Source organism: Lepidochelys kempii, chromosome 2 (genome assembly GCF_965140285.1).
Source record: "Lepidochelys kempii isolate rLepKem1 chromosome 2, rLepKem1.hap1, whole genome shotgun sequence".
Lineage (NCBI taxonomy): Eukaryota > Metazoa > Chordata > Testudines > Cheloniidae > Lepidochelys > Lepidochelys kempii.
In genome coordinates this window covers 116386352-116402186 of record NC_136381.1, presented here as the reverse complement: position 1 = coordinate 116402186, position 15835 = coordinate 116386352, and the positions used below count along the sequence as shown (strand labels likewise).

At 47.6% G+C, this 15835-nt stretch overlaps 2 protein-coding genes across 5 annotated transcripts in view; both read right to left on the bottom strand.

Annotated features, from left to right (window-relative positions):
• BLOC1S5 (biogenesis of lysosomal organelles complex 1 subunit 5) overlaps positions 1-1443 on the bottom strand; it is a 33352-nt gene extending 31909 nt beyond the window's left edge. The window contains exon 1 of the mRNA XM_073332091.2: positions 586-1443. Within this exon, the coding sequence (XP_073188192.1) occupies positions 586-688 (103 nt within the window). The 5' untranslated portion in view covers positions 689-1443. The remainder of the gene's footprint in view (positions 1-585) is intronic.
• A 2260-nt stretch (positions 1444-3703) lies between these two features.
• The window catches only part of EEF1E1 (eukaryotic translation elongation factor 1 epsilon 1), a 51987-nt gene continuing 39855 nt past the window's right edge, over positions 3704-15835 (bottom strand). Inside the window, exons 2-3 of one of the 4 annotated variants that reach the window (XM_078851623.1) lie at positions 13250-13290; positions 3704-13138 (exon numbers count right to left, since the gene is read on the bottom strand). In XM_078851623.1, the coding sequence (XP_078707749.1) occupies positions 10760-11692 (933 nt within the window). In that variant the 5' untranslated portion in view covers positions 11693-13138; positions 13250-13290 and the 3' untranslated portion in view covers positions 3704-10759. Of the gene's footprint in view, positions 13291-15835 lie in introns of all 4 variants that reach the window. The other 3 variants (XM_078851629.1, XM_078851628.1, XM_078851624.1) reach the window with 3 other exon arrangements.

Sequence of the window (15835 nt, the reverse complement as noted above, 5' to 3'; positions counted from 1 at the left end):
AAATAAGAACTGTCGTCCCCGATTACACTGCTGTCAGAGGCAGGCTACAGGACTAGATGGCCACCAATCAAGTATGAGGTAATCCAGAGGAAGGTACAAGACACGCTGTACTGAGAAGTCAGGCAATGACTTGTCCATAAGGGAAGCTCTGCCTAACACCAGGCGATTAGCACTGGCTTTCTGGCTTGACACTTGAGTATATACAGCGCTGTTAAATTCGTGCCCCTCGCCCCTCCTGTACTGCTCTTTAGCCGCACACCTCCAACCCTCCCCTCGATCTTGCTGAGCGCTCAGCCTCTCGCCACCTCGTGCCGCGAGCTCCAGCGGCGAACTGGGCGCCAGGGGAGGGAGCGACTCTCCCGCCGCCAGCGTCCGAGGCGCTACTCGGCGGGTGGCCGGGGGCACTCGGGCACCGCCCCTCGCGCTCACCCAGCGGCCGTTGCGCGGCGCGCAGCGGGCCCGGGCGGGGCAGAAAGCAGGGGCTGAGCGCGGCGGCTCCGCCCTGGGCCGGGCCGGGCCGGGGGCGGGGCTCGGAGCGTTGGAGCGGCAGGTCTCAGTGCGGGCGGGGCCGGGCCCCCTCCTTACCCTTGATAATGGGGTGGGCCGGCGCCCTGCCCGAGTCCCGTTTCCGGCCGGCGGGGAGCGGGGATCCCGCAGCTTTCCCCGGGGCGCCGGGGCCGCTGCTCATGTTGCCGCACTTCCAGCTCCGGCCGCACCCGGGCGGCGGCCACCGAGCTACCACATGCGCGCGCCGCGGACAGAGGGCTCAGCGCGAGCGCGGCGCTCGCGCTGAGGCGTCCCGGCGGTTTTACGTAGCTCTCTGCAGCCCCCTTTGGTTCGTAGCTTCCGCCTCCTTCCCAACGCCTCGGTATAACGTCACTGGGCTGCGCCGAACTTTGGCCTCAGAACTTAAACCCGGGCCACCGCTCTCGGGCTTGAAGTTCGTTAGGGTGGGAGTGACTCGCGCTGCGACCCTGTTCGATGCGGCGGAGAGTACACGCCCCCACGGCTGTGACGGTGGCAGCGCCCCAGTGGCTAAGCTGGGCACGATTGCGTAGGCCGCGGCCTCGCTGCATCCCGCCGCGGCGGCCCTTGGTTCTGCGCTGCGGCTTCTGGCCCCAGCACCTGGTCCTCCCCGTGCCACAGCAGCGGCCCGCCGCCGGGCCAACCCCGTCCCGCGCTGGCCGGGAGGTGACGCCTCTCCCAAGGCCCTGTAGCCCGGCCGCCGGCAGGAACCGGGGCTGCTGACAACAGCTGCTCTTCCTGGCGAGGCTTTCCCACCCAAGACTAGTTCACTCCCTGCAGGCGGCGGGGATCGTCCCTCACCCGCTCCGTGGAGCGGACACAGACCCATCGAGGGCAAGAGGGGTTTTCTCTACAACACCTGGGTGCAGCTTGAAATTTAAACAGGGCCATCGAAAACTGTACCAAAATGAGGAAATTCAGCGTATAGTTCCCCCCACCAACGTTAACTCTGCCTTCTTGCGCCTATGCATTACAAATGGACCTTTATCAGGCACTGCCAGAGTTTTTTGTTTTTTTTTTAAAGTACATATAGGGTTTTTTCTAGTGTGCTGTTTACTAAATAGCCTCTGTTGCAGTAGTCTGGAGTCTTGTAAGGAAATACATATGATTTTACATTAAGGTAAGAGTAGTTTTTTTAAAGGAAAAAATGGGACAATTTTCTTCAGATATGAAATGGGATAGAAGGCTGCTCATCACATTTTTGATAGGGTGATTCAGGGAAACAAGTGTAAAGCTTCTGAGCCTCGCACTTTGATACATCTTTCTGAAGGTCAGGAAACTAAAATAATTAATACTGTGTAACATGCTGACTGGGTTTGTGCTATAGTGCCAAGGATGTGCCACTCACAAACAGCCCTCAACTGGGTGAATTTTCTCTTATTTAGGAAGGAGTGCTGGTTCAGGAAGATATTTGGAGAAGTACTCAGAAATATGTCTGCTTTTCCTGCCTCGGTAAGAGGAAGTGTAGATAAATCAGCTGATAGGTTCTTTATGTATTGTCTTTCAACAATAAACAAACATAAGAATACTTACCTCTTATAAAGCACTTGTCATCAGTAGGTCTCAAAGAGCTTTACAATGGAGGTCAGTATCATTATCCTTATTTTACACAGAGGGAAACTGAGGCACAGAGAGGCAAAGTGAATTACCCAGCAGGCCAATGGCAAAGCCAGGAACAGAATCTAGGTCTCCTGCGTTGCATGGTCCATGGTCTGTACATTCGGCGAGCAGCTCTCAATGGTGCGATGGTAATTAGTGTCACCATGTAGGATTTAGCAGAGCAATGGAGAGTAAACACCCCCACTATTGTGACTCTATGGCACTGAGCTCCCCTATCCTTTTACTCCTCTCTTTTCTTTAATGAATTTGTTTGCTTCCATTTTTCTGCTGATTGTCCCTTTCTTTGTTCGCTTACTAGAAAGACAGCTTAGAAGGTTGAATACCAGCTATTTTCAAAATCCATACTTTGATATTTTTTCAAACAAATTTTCTGTTCATTCACCATGCAGACAAAAAGTGAATGAAAATGGATATAAGATATATGGTTACTTGTCTATATGAGGTTCACAGGGTTTTTACGTACATCCCTTTATAATAAGTCCTAATTTCCCCTTTTTACAATACCATATCATTGCCTGAGTTGCTAAAGGAATGAAGTACACCCTCTTAGGTGAGCTACGAGTTTCTTGGGAGAGCTACAGTCTGCATATCACCCCCTTTTCGCTCTGTGATCCTCACAGACAACAATGGTCAAAATGCACAGAAAATAGCCAATAATCCCAACTCTACCATACGATAACACCTTATGCAGAAAGAATAACAGTCAATTAACTTGTAAACTAAGTAAATTTGATGAGGAGTACTGAACAGGGAATTTTACAGTGTGAGAGAATTAAGTATGGAATCTCAAAATGTCGTGTTAACATTATCTCTTTTTTGATTATAATCAGTGCTTTCATGCAATGTGAAGTATTTTTCCAGAAACACTCATAGTGACAAACAAGTAGATGCATGGTCTAGCAAAACAGAAAGCATATCTCAGGGGTGGGCAAACTTTTTGGCCTGTGGGCCACTTCTGGGTATGGAAACTGATGGTGGGCCATGAAGGCTAACGAAATTGGGGGATGGGGTGTGGGAGAGGGTGAGGGCTCCGGCTGTAAGTGCAGGCTCTGGGGTGGGGCCAGGGATGAGGAGTTCAGGATGCAGGAGGGGGCTCCAGGCTGAGGCAGAGGGTTGGGGTGTGGGAGGGGTATGGGCTCTGGGCTGAGGGTGTGAGTTCCAGGGTGGGGCCAGAAATGAGGGGTTCAGGTGCGGGAGGGGGCTCTGGGCAGGGGAAGGGGGTTGGGGCATGGGAGGAGGATGGGGTGCAGTCTCTGGGCAGTGCTTACCTCAAGCAGCTCCTGGAAGCAGCGGCATATCCCCTCTCCGGCTCTAACATGGAGGCATGGCCAGGCAGCTCTGCGTGCTGCCCTGACTGCAGGTGCCGCTCCTGCAGCTCCCATTGGCCGCGGTTCCCAGCCAATGGGAGCTGAAGAGCCAGCGCTTGTGGCGGGGGCAGCATTCGGAGCCCCCTGGCTGCCCCTACACATAGGAGCAGAGGGGGGACATGCCACTGCTTCTGGGAGCCGTGCAGAGCGGGGCAAGCCCCCAACCCTACTGCCTGGCAGGAGCTCAAGGGCTGGATTAAAAGGTCTGAGGGGCTGGATGTGGCCTGTGGGCTGTATTTTGCCCACCCCTGGCATATCCGGTAGCTATATATATAAAAATGTGGGTGACATTTAATAAACAACAAAAGGAAAAGGTCTCCAACTGTGGTAGTTTAAAGCAATTTGAGACTATCAGTGTGATACTATTTTCAATAAACTTTTTCACGTTTAATTCTACTTGTATCTTAACTTTTTCAGAGACTGTCTTTTTTGCATGTGTGTACAGTGGCTAGTAGAATGGGCCGAAATCCCTGCTTGGGCTTTTACATACTACTGCAGTACAAATAAGTAATAATACATTTTTGTTATTTGCACCAGATAAAACACCATACAGTATGCCAAATTAATAACTAAATACAGTATTCTATAGAGCTAGCCCATAACACTACCAGAGCAGCACCAGCAGCAGCACTAATTGTACTAGGAACACCAGAGACCTGTCAAAGTAGCTGAAGCAGCTACTGTTACAATAGCAGAGGGATGAAGCGTAATGGTTTTGTGTTCCCTCATTAGAAAATTAATTTGTGGCTTCACAAATAACACCCTCTCTGCCTGGCAAAAAGGTAATAAATATAATAGTATTATTTTAGGCCCATTTTTACCTCTTCCATTACAACCCCTTTAAACTATTTTTGACAGTGAAGAAAGATGAAATAAGAGTTCAAATTTTCAAAAACTACTCTGAGATATTACACACTGCAAAGTACATTAAAAGAAAGCAAGGTTACTTCATGCACATTCCATTCACAGTGCATGTGTGCCCCATGACTCTAAGTTCAAGAGTCTTTTGGCCAGCTGTGTATGAGCACTGAGTGTCCTCATGCCCCACACCAAAAGCATAAAAAGGTAGAATGGGCCAACCGCCACTCAGTTTCCTCTCCACTGTAGAATCTTGGTTGGTGGTGTAGGACTGAGATAAAGAGGATAGAGGGCAAGTTGTGGAATGTGCATATGCACAACATCTCAAAGAACTCAGGTTACTACTGTACAAGTAACTTTCCTTTCTCCCTCAAGTGACTGTCCATGCACATTCCATTTATGGTGATTCCCAGCCAGTGGACCAATGTAATCAAGATGGGAGCTTGGAGTCTTAAGAAATTATAGATTGTAACCACCTTTCCAAACACGCCATCTGATTTCCAGGTTCCACTGATACTGTAATGCTTCATAAATGTGTGAATAGATCCCCAAGTAGCTGCTTTACATATGTCTGCAACAGACACGTTTCTCAACAATGTTGACAAGGCTTCCTAAGCTCTGACGGAGTGAACCCTGAGAGAAGCATGAAGGTCCATTTTAGCCACTTCATAACAGGTCCTCACACAGTCAGATATCCATCTGGACAGTCTCTGAGATGAGAGCGGTTCACTTTTTATCCTCTCTCCAATGGAGATGAAACATCTGGGTGAAGATCGTAAAGATTTTGTTATTTGCAAATAAAATGCCAAAGCACATCTGACATCTAATGTATGAAGCAAAGCCTTTGCTTTAGAAGTATGTGGGTTATGGAAAAATATAGGCAAGTGAAGCTGCTGATTCAGATGGAAGTCTGTGAGAACTTTCGGTAGGAACTTAGGATTTCCTAAGAAACACTGTGTCCAGAAAGGTGACTAAAAATGATGTTTTCATACACAAATGTAATAATGAACATGTTGCTATCCATCCAAAGGTTGGACCCAGTAGAGCAGAAAACACTAAATTGAGGTCCCATGGAGAGATCAGTTCTCTATCTGGGGTAACACTTCAATAAGACCCTTCAAATATCTTACTACAGTTGGATGAGAAAAAAATGTCCAACCTCTGGAGGATGGTGTGCAGAAATAGCAGTCAGATGAACCCGGACTGAGCTAAGCGACAGGTTTTAATGTTTCAAATCAAGTAGCTATTCCAAAATATCAAGCACAGAAGTTTCTTGTGGATTCAAAGACCTCTGGAGACACCAGGAAGAAAACCTTGTCCATTTCACCAGGCAAGTCCGTCTTGAAGAATCTTTCCTACTGGTTAATACAATATTTCACATAGGAGATGAGCAGGACTTCTCTATGTTTAACATCCATCCAGTTGCCAAGCCATGATATGAAAAGACTTCAGATCTGGATGAAAGACCTTTCTTTCTAACTGTGAAAGCAGTTCTGGAAGTTGGAAGCAAAGTCTTTGACTGGCACACTGAAAAGTTCAGAATATTGAGGAACCAGAACTGCCCTGGCCTCTTTGGAGCTATCAATATCAGTTATCTTGTGCAGCACTCTTGGAATCATTAAGACTGGTGGGCAAGCATAGATGAGGGCTCCCCGATCAAGAGATTAAAAAGGCATGCTAGCCTCTCAGATAGACAACCTGACACTTGTGAGTTGTGAATAGGCACAAGAGGATGGCCCCAATCTGAAAACAAATCCTGAAGGGTCCAATCTTTGATCTCCAACTCATGATTCAAGAACAGCCTTCTCAGTTTGTCTAGTAGGCTTTTCTGCAGGTCAAGTAAGGGAGATCTGATGCCTGATGCACCAATTCTATAACGTGACTGTTCCTTGCCATAATGGGGAAGATCTCACCTCCCCCCTTTGTTGACATAAATCAGGGTGGTGTGTTGTCCATTGTTATTTGGACAGATAGCTCTGGATGTGATGGAGAAAGGACTTGCAAGCTCTGAGCACTGCCCTGATGTCTAGCAGAGCAATGTGCATCTGTACTTCCCATGTGGTCCAAAAATCCTGAGCCTGTAGACCATCCATGTGAGCTCTCTGCCCCAAGAATTAGGCATCCATCCTTGAAGGCTGAGATAGGCAAACCAGCCCCTGGGATCCAGATAGGGAATTATGGGTGCTAGCAGGGCCATCCTGAACTTCAACCTGTGCATGATGGTGTTGAGCCTTCTTAAGTCCAAGATGGGCTCCCATCCTCCCTTCTTTTTGGGATCAGGAAGTATTTGTTGTAAAATTCTTTTCCTTGGTACTGAGGGGGAACCCTTTTTGGGGCTCCAGGGGAAAGAAGCAAGAAAACTTCTTGGAGTTGTAGGTCCTAGGAGATGGGTCCTTGAAGAGGCTTGGGGAATGGTGGTGGGATTTGGCACAGTGTTATACTGGATAGAATATCCCACAGTAATTGTGTCCATAACACAATGGTCTGAGAGGGGAGGACATTGGAGGACGATGTGTGCCGGAAGAAAGTCAAATGGTCCCTAAAAGGAAGGGTTGAGGTTTCTGAATCCCTGGAAATGCCTTGACATTTCAACTGTCACATCAAAATGAGTGTTTTGGTCCAGATGTAGATTGCAAAGAACGAGCAACAGAAGCAATCAGTCTTTTCCTGTGGAAATGTTGCCTGGTTTTGGGATGGGGGTTGATCAGTCTCTGGTGAAAGAAGACCGTAAATAGTACCACTGTAGTACCAAAGCTTTGGTACCATGCTGAGGTCAAACTTCAGAAGTAACCATACTAGACCATGATGTCTTACAGTGGTGTGCAGAAGCCACCCTTGTCTTCAAGATCATAGTCAGGGACCTACTCTGGACTCTCCCTTGCTCTGTGTCTCTCTTGCAGAGTTTCTTGTTTACCTGACAGATTTTGAAGCAGGAGATGATCCTGAGGAGGCCTGGGAAGTTACAGACCCAATATTAGCATTTTTAGGAACATTAACCCCCCCAAACAAACAAACAAACACGTACCTATGGTCACATGACCCAGGATCCAAAGCTGGTCTCATTGATTTGTGCATTAAGTAGATCTGGAGATGATCTTCCCTATTTTGTGGATCAGATGAGTTAGGACTTTCCAATGGAACATTTTCCAGGGACGTGCTACTGTCCCAAACAAAGCAAACATTTTAAGTGCTCATAAGGGGATTTTGAAGAAGTCATCCTAATACCAGAAACAAATAGCTATTTCTGGTAAAATTAAACCCATTTGTAATAAAAATTAACAAAATGCCAGTGGGCAACAACTAACTATACTATTCACAAATTGAAGAAAGAGCCAGCAGTTTGTTGAACAATGGATAGCAAACAGGTCCATCTTGAAGCCAGGAAGCAGTGAGAGGAACTGAATGGTAGTTAGTCCGCTCTGCCCTTTTATGCCCTTGTACGGGGCACAAGTAAACTCAAGGTCCATGTGTGTGGCTGCCACAGACACTGCTGGCTAAAAGACTCTGAATTTATGAGTGTGGGGTGCAGTACAAATGGAATGTGCATATGGACAATCATTCGGAGATTGTTATGGTTGCAAAGTCAAGCTCTCAACAGTTAGATGCCAGAATTAAGGATGCCTGTATTACCTTAATTCAGCCCCCTTGTGTGTATGCATCATGATATACAGTCTTTAATTATATGATCACATACCATGCCTCATTCTGTGGCCAGGGTGGCCAGTGCTCATTTAATGAGCAGCTATGCAATATTTTGTTTTCTCCTCATTGTTCCATGCGATGCTTCACGCCTTATTTACTGTACTGTGATCAAGTCATACTCTGTATACAGAATTGTAACTGCAACTTTCCAGAGACTTGGAACTTGGTCAAATTTGTGTAGTTTTTCACAGGAACAACAGAAGGCACATTCCTGACACAAAAGTCACCCTGCCAAATGTCATGTCCTTGCATCAAAGCATGGGGGTGTTAGAGCTTCCCAGTGGAATGCTTTTAAGAATTTTTTTTGTAAACGTGGGCACAATAACATTTTTTTTCTGTGTTTTGTTCTCAGAAATAGCTGAAATATTTTTGCTGAAACTTCAAAAAAAATTGACAGTTGACAATTGACAGCATGGGAAGTTTCATTCAGAATGGTTAGTTTGGCAAAGTTATAAGCATCTAAAAACAAGGTCTTATAATTGGAAAGGTCATGCAACCTTAAGGATAGGTGGTGCTCACCTATAATATGTGCAATTTAAAAGCTCTCCTATAATGTGCAATTTAAAAATGTTGTTCTTTATTCTCTAAGTATTGCATGCTCCATAAATATTATATTCCAAAGGCTATTGCCAGATTATTCTTGCCAGAGATAAAATATTATAAGCAAAAAAATCTCTCATCACTTAAAGTCCTCGGAAGTTACAGGGGATTCACAAGTAATAATAACCACTGCTACTTTGCACTTTCATCCAAAGATCCCAAAGCACATTACAATCATTAATTGATTAAATTATTATTGTGAGTGCATTATTAACATCGACAGGATATTCTATTTGTTCTACTGATAATGGACAAAGCTGCTCAACTATTTTCTCCCTGCTCAACCCTAGCAGAAATCATCTCAAGGTTCCACATTCTTTACATCTCTACTACAAAAAAGACCCGGGGCAGCAAGTCTCAGAGTCCAGGTCAAGTGACTCGGGCTCACACTACTGGGCTAAAAATAGCAGTGTTGACATTCCTGCCCAGTCTGGAGCCCAGGCTCTGAGACCCTCTCCCCTCCCACGGTTTCAAAGCCTGGGGTCAGTGGTCAGCCCAAACAGGAATAAAAATTTTATTAAGATAATGTTGAAGTGAAAAGAAAACGGTACAGAGTTTAAGCATAGAAGTTTCTGGTTATCAGGAAATAAGGTACAGATTATCAAGGGGTGCAAAATTCGGTTTAGGAACGGGTGGCGTAAGGAATACATAATCTGCAATCTCCCCGATTGGGGGTAAAAGTTTATCGGGTCAAAGTACAGACATTGAGATATGGGGGTATGTTGTCCATATAATAGCTATGTTCAGGTGTGGAGTATAGTGAGTGGATACGATGATGAGGATGGATCTACCCTCATTTGGTGGGATTTAATGTTCAGTGAGTTTATGGTTCCAGTTCATATTGTCCAATGGAAAAAGTCTCTCAGTCCCTTTCCCATAGTTGATGCATGATGTCCTACCGGCTCACACCTCCTGGTACTGTCGGTGGCCAGTGATGTGTTCGATGTAGATATCCCTGGACCATTGGATGGTGTGCAAGACCATGAGGTGCCGCATGAGCCATGCGTAACATCAACCGATCCCACAGGTCCGCAGCACACGCTTGTTGCAGGGGTCCCAAGCGCCCAGGGCTCCGACGATCAGGGCATCCATCTGCACCTCATAGCCCTTTGCTCTCAGGGTGTCGGCCGCTTAAAAGCTCGGGCTTCGCGGAAGGCTGGGGTCCTGTTCTCGAAGGAGACCGTGATGTCGACAAGGATGATCTTTTTCTGGACGTCATCGGTAACTACCACGTCACGTCGCAACTGGCTGTCAGTACCAGGGATGGCACAGTTCACGGCGACCTCCCCCAGGCGCGGTGCGATGGCTTTCACCAGGCGGTTCTGGATGGCGTTATGGCACAGCTGCCAGGCTCTGGAGTTGGGCTTGCAGCTGCACAGGACGTGGGGCAGGGTCTCGTTGGAGTAGCCGCACTACCTGCAATGCTTGTCTCAGTTCCTGTGGCGGACGGTTCTGTTGAGCGGGACGCAGTTGAGCCAGGTGCAGTGGATGAACCGCCAGTCTGCAAAACGGGTGAAGCCGCCCCTGGCAAGGAAGTGGTTGCTGGCATCCCACTTGCTGGTCAGTTAGAAGGCTTTACCCTGGTCCGGTTTACACTTCAGGGTTTCTATGTACAGTGAGTCGATGGCTGCGTTCAGGGTCCTCTCCAGCATGCCCCAGGTACTCGGGGTGACAATGGTGTTGTCGTCGGACCTGATCTGCAGCCCCAGGACTCCCAGCTCCTGGCGCTCCTCGCACCACTCCCAGCGGCAGCCGATGCGCTTCCCCAGGCGATGCGTGGCATTGCAAGCGCGGGACCACAGTGAAGCGATGTCGCGCCCGTCCCGTCCGAATTCGCCATCCAGGGAACTGCTCAGGAAGCTGGCGGTGTCTTGGTTGGAGGGGGCTCTGCCGATCCGTTTCTTTGTTGCATCATGGAGGGCGTTTGCTGCGATGTTCCTTACCATGGCTTTGGGACACGTCAGCAGGCGGAAGGCGTGGGTGATCAACGTGATGTCACACAGGTCACCCATGCAGGGGACATTGGCACCGCCATGCCTGTGGGCGATATACACCAGCTCATTGCTGGCTCTCTGGGGAAGGAACAGTCACTTCTTCACCAGCTGCCGGACGATCTTGTCTGCCTTGTTGAGGGGTACCGTCGCCACGGCAGATCTCCTTAGGACGAACGAGATGCGGGGGATCGGGAAGGTGTTCAGGGCGTTTATCTTCTGCCACGGTGCTAGCAGAGAGGCGTCGATCTTGGCGGCATCCTGCAAGATCTCCTGGATGGTGTCCTCGGGTGTCTGCCGGACACGGAAACTTGTCAGCATGCAGAGGTGCTGGTACACCTGCCCCTCTGCCAGGGGGATGACGGGCTCGCCCTGGATCTGGAACCTTGTCGTCTGCACCGAGTCCCTTTTGCTGCCGTTGATGTGGAGAGTTGCGCACTTCTTTGCGTTGAAGCGGAGCCCCATCCAATCGGAAGCTCGACTGGTGGCATCTAGCATACATTGGAGGTTCTCTGGGTCGTCCGCGGTCAGGACCAGGTCATCCGCATAAGCCAGGACGCTCACCCTCTCACGGTGGAGGTTGAAGCCATCTGTGCCATTGGAGATCACTCGCAGCAACGGCTCCATGGCGATCTTAAAGATGATGGGGCTGAGGAGACAGCCCTGCTTAACTCTGCTCCGGATCGGGATCTCGGCAGTCTCCCCTTCGACCGAGCGAATGGTGGTGCTGCATCCCTCGTACACCTCTCGGATCACACGGAGGAAATTCCCTGGCATCCCAAACTCCTGGAGTGTGGCAAAGATGTGGTGGTGGGGCATGGACCCAAAGGCATTAGCCAGGTCAAGCCATGCTACCGTGTTCTGCCTCTGCGCCCTTCTGGCCGTTTCGATGGTGATTTGGAGGATAAAGTTGTGTTCATAGCAGCCCTCGCAGGACATGAAGCCTTTCTGGATGGAGCTGATGGCTTCCCCACTCATCAACCACTCCCTGATCCTCGACGCCAGGTAGCTGGCATAGAGCTTGTACATCGTGGAGCAGAGGGAGATGGGCCTCCAGTTGCTGGGGTCATCCCGCTCACCCTTCTTGTATTTACACTGCTACTTTTAGCCCCATAGCCCAAGCCCCATGAGCTCAAGTCAGTTGACCCAGGCTCTGAGACTCGCTTTTCCAGGGTTTTTTATTTTTTTTTTGTTTTCAGTGTACATGTACTCTGTGTGTCCCAGGCAAATTCTACCCCTCCTTGCTTCCAAGCATTAGAATCCAGCTTTCCCCTTATTTGCTAATGGGAAAATCCTGTAGTTGAAAGACCAAGAGTTTAGAACCATTTAATTTCTAGGACAGAATTTTTGTATCATGAACAATGTCAGGTTCTGAATTATAGGATTGAACCAAGGGCAAATATGGTGACAGATAAGTGCGTAAATCTTCAGAGCTACGATCCTGAAATTATCCCTGTTCTTTGTTTTGCTTTTTTCTTTAAAAAATGCTTTAGTTGTTGCTCCAGGTTCCTCCTCCCCCTTTCCCGGCTTACTCAGACAATCTTGTCTAACTTATTCGCAAAGCATATTTAAAAAAATTAAGGGAGACTGCGGAAGGTGATTACTATAAAAAGACAATATTTGTGGAGCCACTACCTGTCAGTTTATAAGAAGTAGTCATCAAGTCTTAAAAATATGGAAATATCTATGGCTCGGAGCATGAAAATCAACATATGTAGTCATCATGTATTTTTTGGAAGATTTACTATACAAACTCTGTCACTTTTGCCTTGCAATAGAACCCGCTTTCTCTTTTAGGGATCATTGTGCCATTTGCTATTAGTGTTAGCAGCATTCTGGATTACAAAATCTTCAGATTAACATGCTGAATCCTGTCATTTTTCCCACAGGCTGTCTAGCAATAATAATGCACTAAAGGATTGTTTCATCCAAGTGGCGGTGTCCAAGTCAAATGCTGGCAACAGGCAGGGAAACCCAAACCTGTTGAGGCAGACTTCTCCTGAGATACAAGGAATTGAAATGACATCCCTTAAGAGAAGGGGGTGGGGGACATACTGTATATGAGCAGAATAAGTCCATGGGCTGCATCTGTGATGGAAGACTGAGACTGCAGTCATGATAGTTGGAAGTTTGTGGGCCGTGATGCTGATCCTGGTCAAAGCAGGCCCGAGGCTGTACTGTTTGGAGTAGTGCCTTGTCAGATTAGCTGTATGGCTACTGTATTTGATGCTCAACCTGGACAGACAGGCCTGCCAGGCAGAAACTGCTCAGGCAGATGATGTTAGGGAGGACAAAAATTATCCCCTGCAAGACTAAGAAGACAGATGACACCCAGCAGGAACAGCAAGCCAAATCTGTAGAATCCATAATACAGCTGGCTAGCCTTAGGCTGCCTGCCTCTTTGAAGTGGAATAGACATCACCGACGAGCTGTCAAATTAGATCACCAGGCTGGAAACGCTGAAAAAGATTAGTTCTTCCAATAGAGAAGAGAAAGTTTAATAGATCAAAATCTTCCTAAAGGGGCCAAGGTAATGTGGGAGGGGAAAGGGGAATCCTTAAGATGTAACAATAAAAAAATACTAACCTCCCTCCTCCCTGCACAGTAAAGATGAGCCTGGCTGTGTTCTGCAACAATAGGAAATATTATAGTCACTACCAGTACATGAAATAAAGGCAAAGTCTGCAGGAATGTGAGCACAGAAGCAACAAGTAATTTTCACTGCACAATCAAATTCTCTTTGTTAGCTATGATACCCCTGTTTATTACACTAGAGGTGGGACCCACAGTGTTATAAATCCAGTGCACAAGACATGAAGCCCCTGTGCAGATCCAAAAACTTTGTTCAGCCAAGAAATACATGATGCAACTTTACGCCCATTGCAATAAAATTCACCCTGAGCTCAAAGAAGGGAAAGGAGTATAATTCAGTTTCAATAAATCAAGAATAAAATGAAGATTGCCTAATACATAGAAGTGTGCTCAGATGTATGGAGAATATGAAACTTAGATCTCCAGAAACAGAAGCAGTAAGATGAGCTAAACGTGGGTGCTAAGAAATATTGGTCTTTGGGGGCAAAAGACAAGTGTACTAATTTATCAAACAGGCACATCTCCACAACTTTTATATTGTCGATAAAAACCATGAAATATACCTGAGTTTAAAATAAATAAATAAATGATGAAATGGAAAAGTAGAAGGGAAAATGAATAGGTATATACATTATGTCTCATTTTAACAGTATCAATAAAATAGCACAATTTTATTTACTTATTAGTTTACGTACACACATGTATAAGAACAAATTATGGCCAGACTAGTACACATGTAGTTGTGGGAAGGGCATAGCAAGCCCTCTCCTCCCAGTAGCACATCCATGCAGCAAATAACCATAATTCAGCTGCAGGAAACTGGAAAGCACAGGGAAGAGAAAAGATGCTAATGACCCCAGAGACCTGTATAGGTAGAGACATAACTTGACCCCTTCGAACTGGGAAGGCTGACCTAGGTGAAGTCTTTGATGCATCTGAAGATTTTCCTATCAATCATTATTATCTATGGGACTACTTTCAACTTTCTCTGGTAGTTCTCTCTGCTAACACTCTTGTGAGTTACTTGCCTTATTTTTTTGCAATTCGACAAAGACAAGGGGGAGTGACCCAGTTCCAGAACCCTCTTCCTTACATGCCCCTTTTGTGCATGTTGTTCCTTTCAGAGGCCAGGTCTACACGAGGAAATTAGGTTGGTATAGCTCAGGGTGGGGCAAACTTTTTAGCCCAAGGTCCACATCGGGGTGCGAAACTGTATGGAGGGCCAGGTAGGGAAGGCTGTGCACCCCAAACAGCCTGGCCCCCACCCCCTATCTGCCCCCTCCCACTTCCCGCCTCCTGACTGGCCCCCTCAGAACCCCTGACCCACCCAATCCTCCCTGCTCCTTGTCCCCTGACCGCCCCCACCCCAAACCGCCCCCCCCAGGATCCCACCCCCTATCCAACCCCCCCCATCTCTCTGTCCCCTGACTGCCTCCCGGCCCCTATCCACCCCCCCTAGGACTCCCATCCAACCCCCCGTTCTCCGTCCTCAACCGCCCCAGAATCTCTGCCCCATCCAACTGCTCCCTGTCCCCTGACTGCCCCCCGGGACCCCCTAACTGCTGTGCGCGTGCCGCCGCCCCCCACTTACCATGCTGCTCAGAGTGGCAGGAGCTCACAGTCCTGCTGTCCATGCAGTGGCATAACTGCGGGGGAGGGGGGACAGCAGGGGAGTGGCCAGAGGCTAGCCTCCCCAGCCAGGAGCTCAAGCACCAGGCAGGATGGTCCCACAGGCCGGATGTGGCCCGTGGCCCGTAGTTTGCCCACCTCTGGTATAGCTTCATCGCTCAGAGATGTGAAAAATGCACACTCCTGACTGAGGCAGTTAAACCCATCTAATACCCAATGTAGACAGCGCTAGATTGATGGGAGAACTCCCCCATTGACATAGCTACTGGCTCTTGGGAGGTGGAACACGACAGAAAGAAAATGGAGAATGATGAAGGAAGGAAGGAAATCATGAAAAGTGAGCATGTTATACCACTACTGTGACTTAATGCTTGAGATTATGTGCCCCTCTAGTTGCTGCCCCAGTGACTATGACAGTTTTATTTACACACAGCAACTGAGTTCTTCTTAGCTCATGCTTTGGTGCCAAAGAACCCATATTTTGATTCCTGTTGATGACCATTGTGTCTGTGTGAATGTGGTCATGACTGTTAGACGATGCTGCTTCCTGAACAAAAAACCTACACTGGTTTCATAATTATGTGGAGTCCTCCATCCTCTCACATCTCTCCTTCCCACTCATCTCCTCAAGTCTCTTCTTTCCTTCCCTACACACATTACACATTCACATGTTTAATTTGGTTTGGCCTATAGATTGGAATGAAGAAACTCCTCACTCAGAGGTTTCGAGACTCCCAAAAGTAGGATCTGGTCTGACTACCCCTACAAAAATTAAATTACATGTAAAGACTAAGGAAGTAAATCTTATATAATTATGTATTTCTAATATACCAATGGGGTATCTGGTTACCAATTTCAACTTTGTCGGAAAGTGGTGATCATCAGCCTGATTTTGGTCCACTGGGAATCAAAAGTACAGTAAGTCAACTCAGCATGATAAACGGAGGTTTA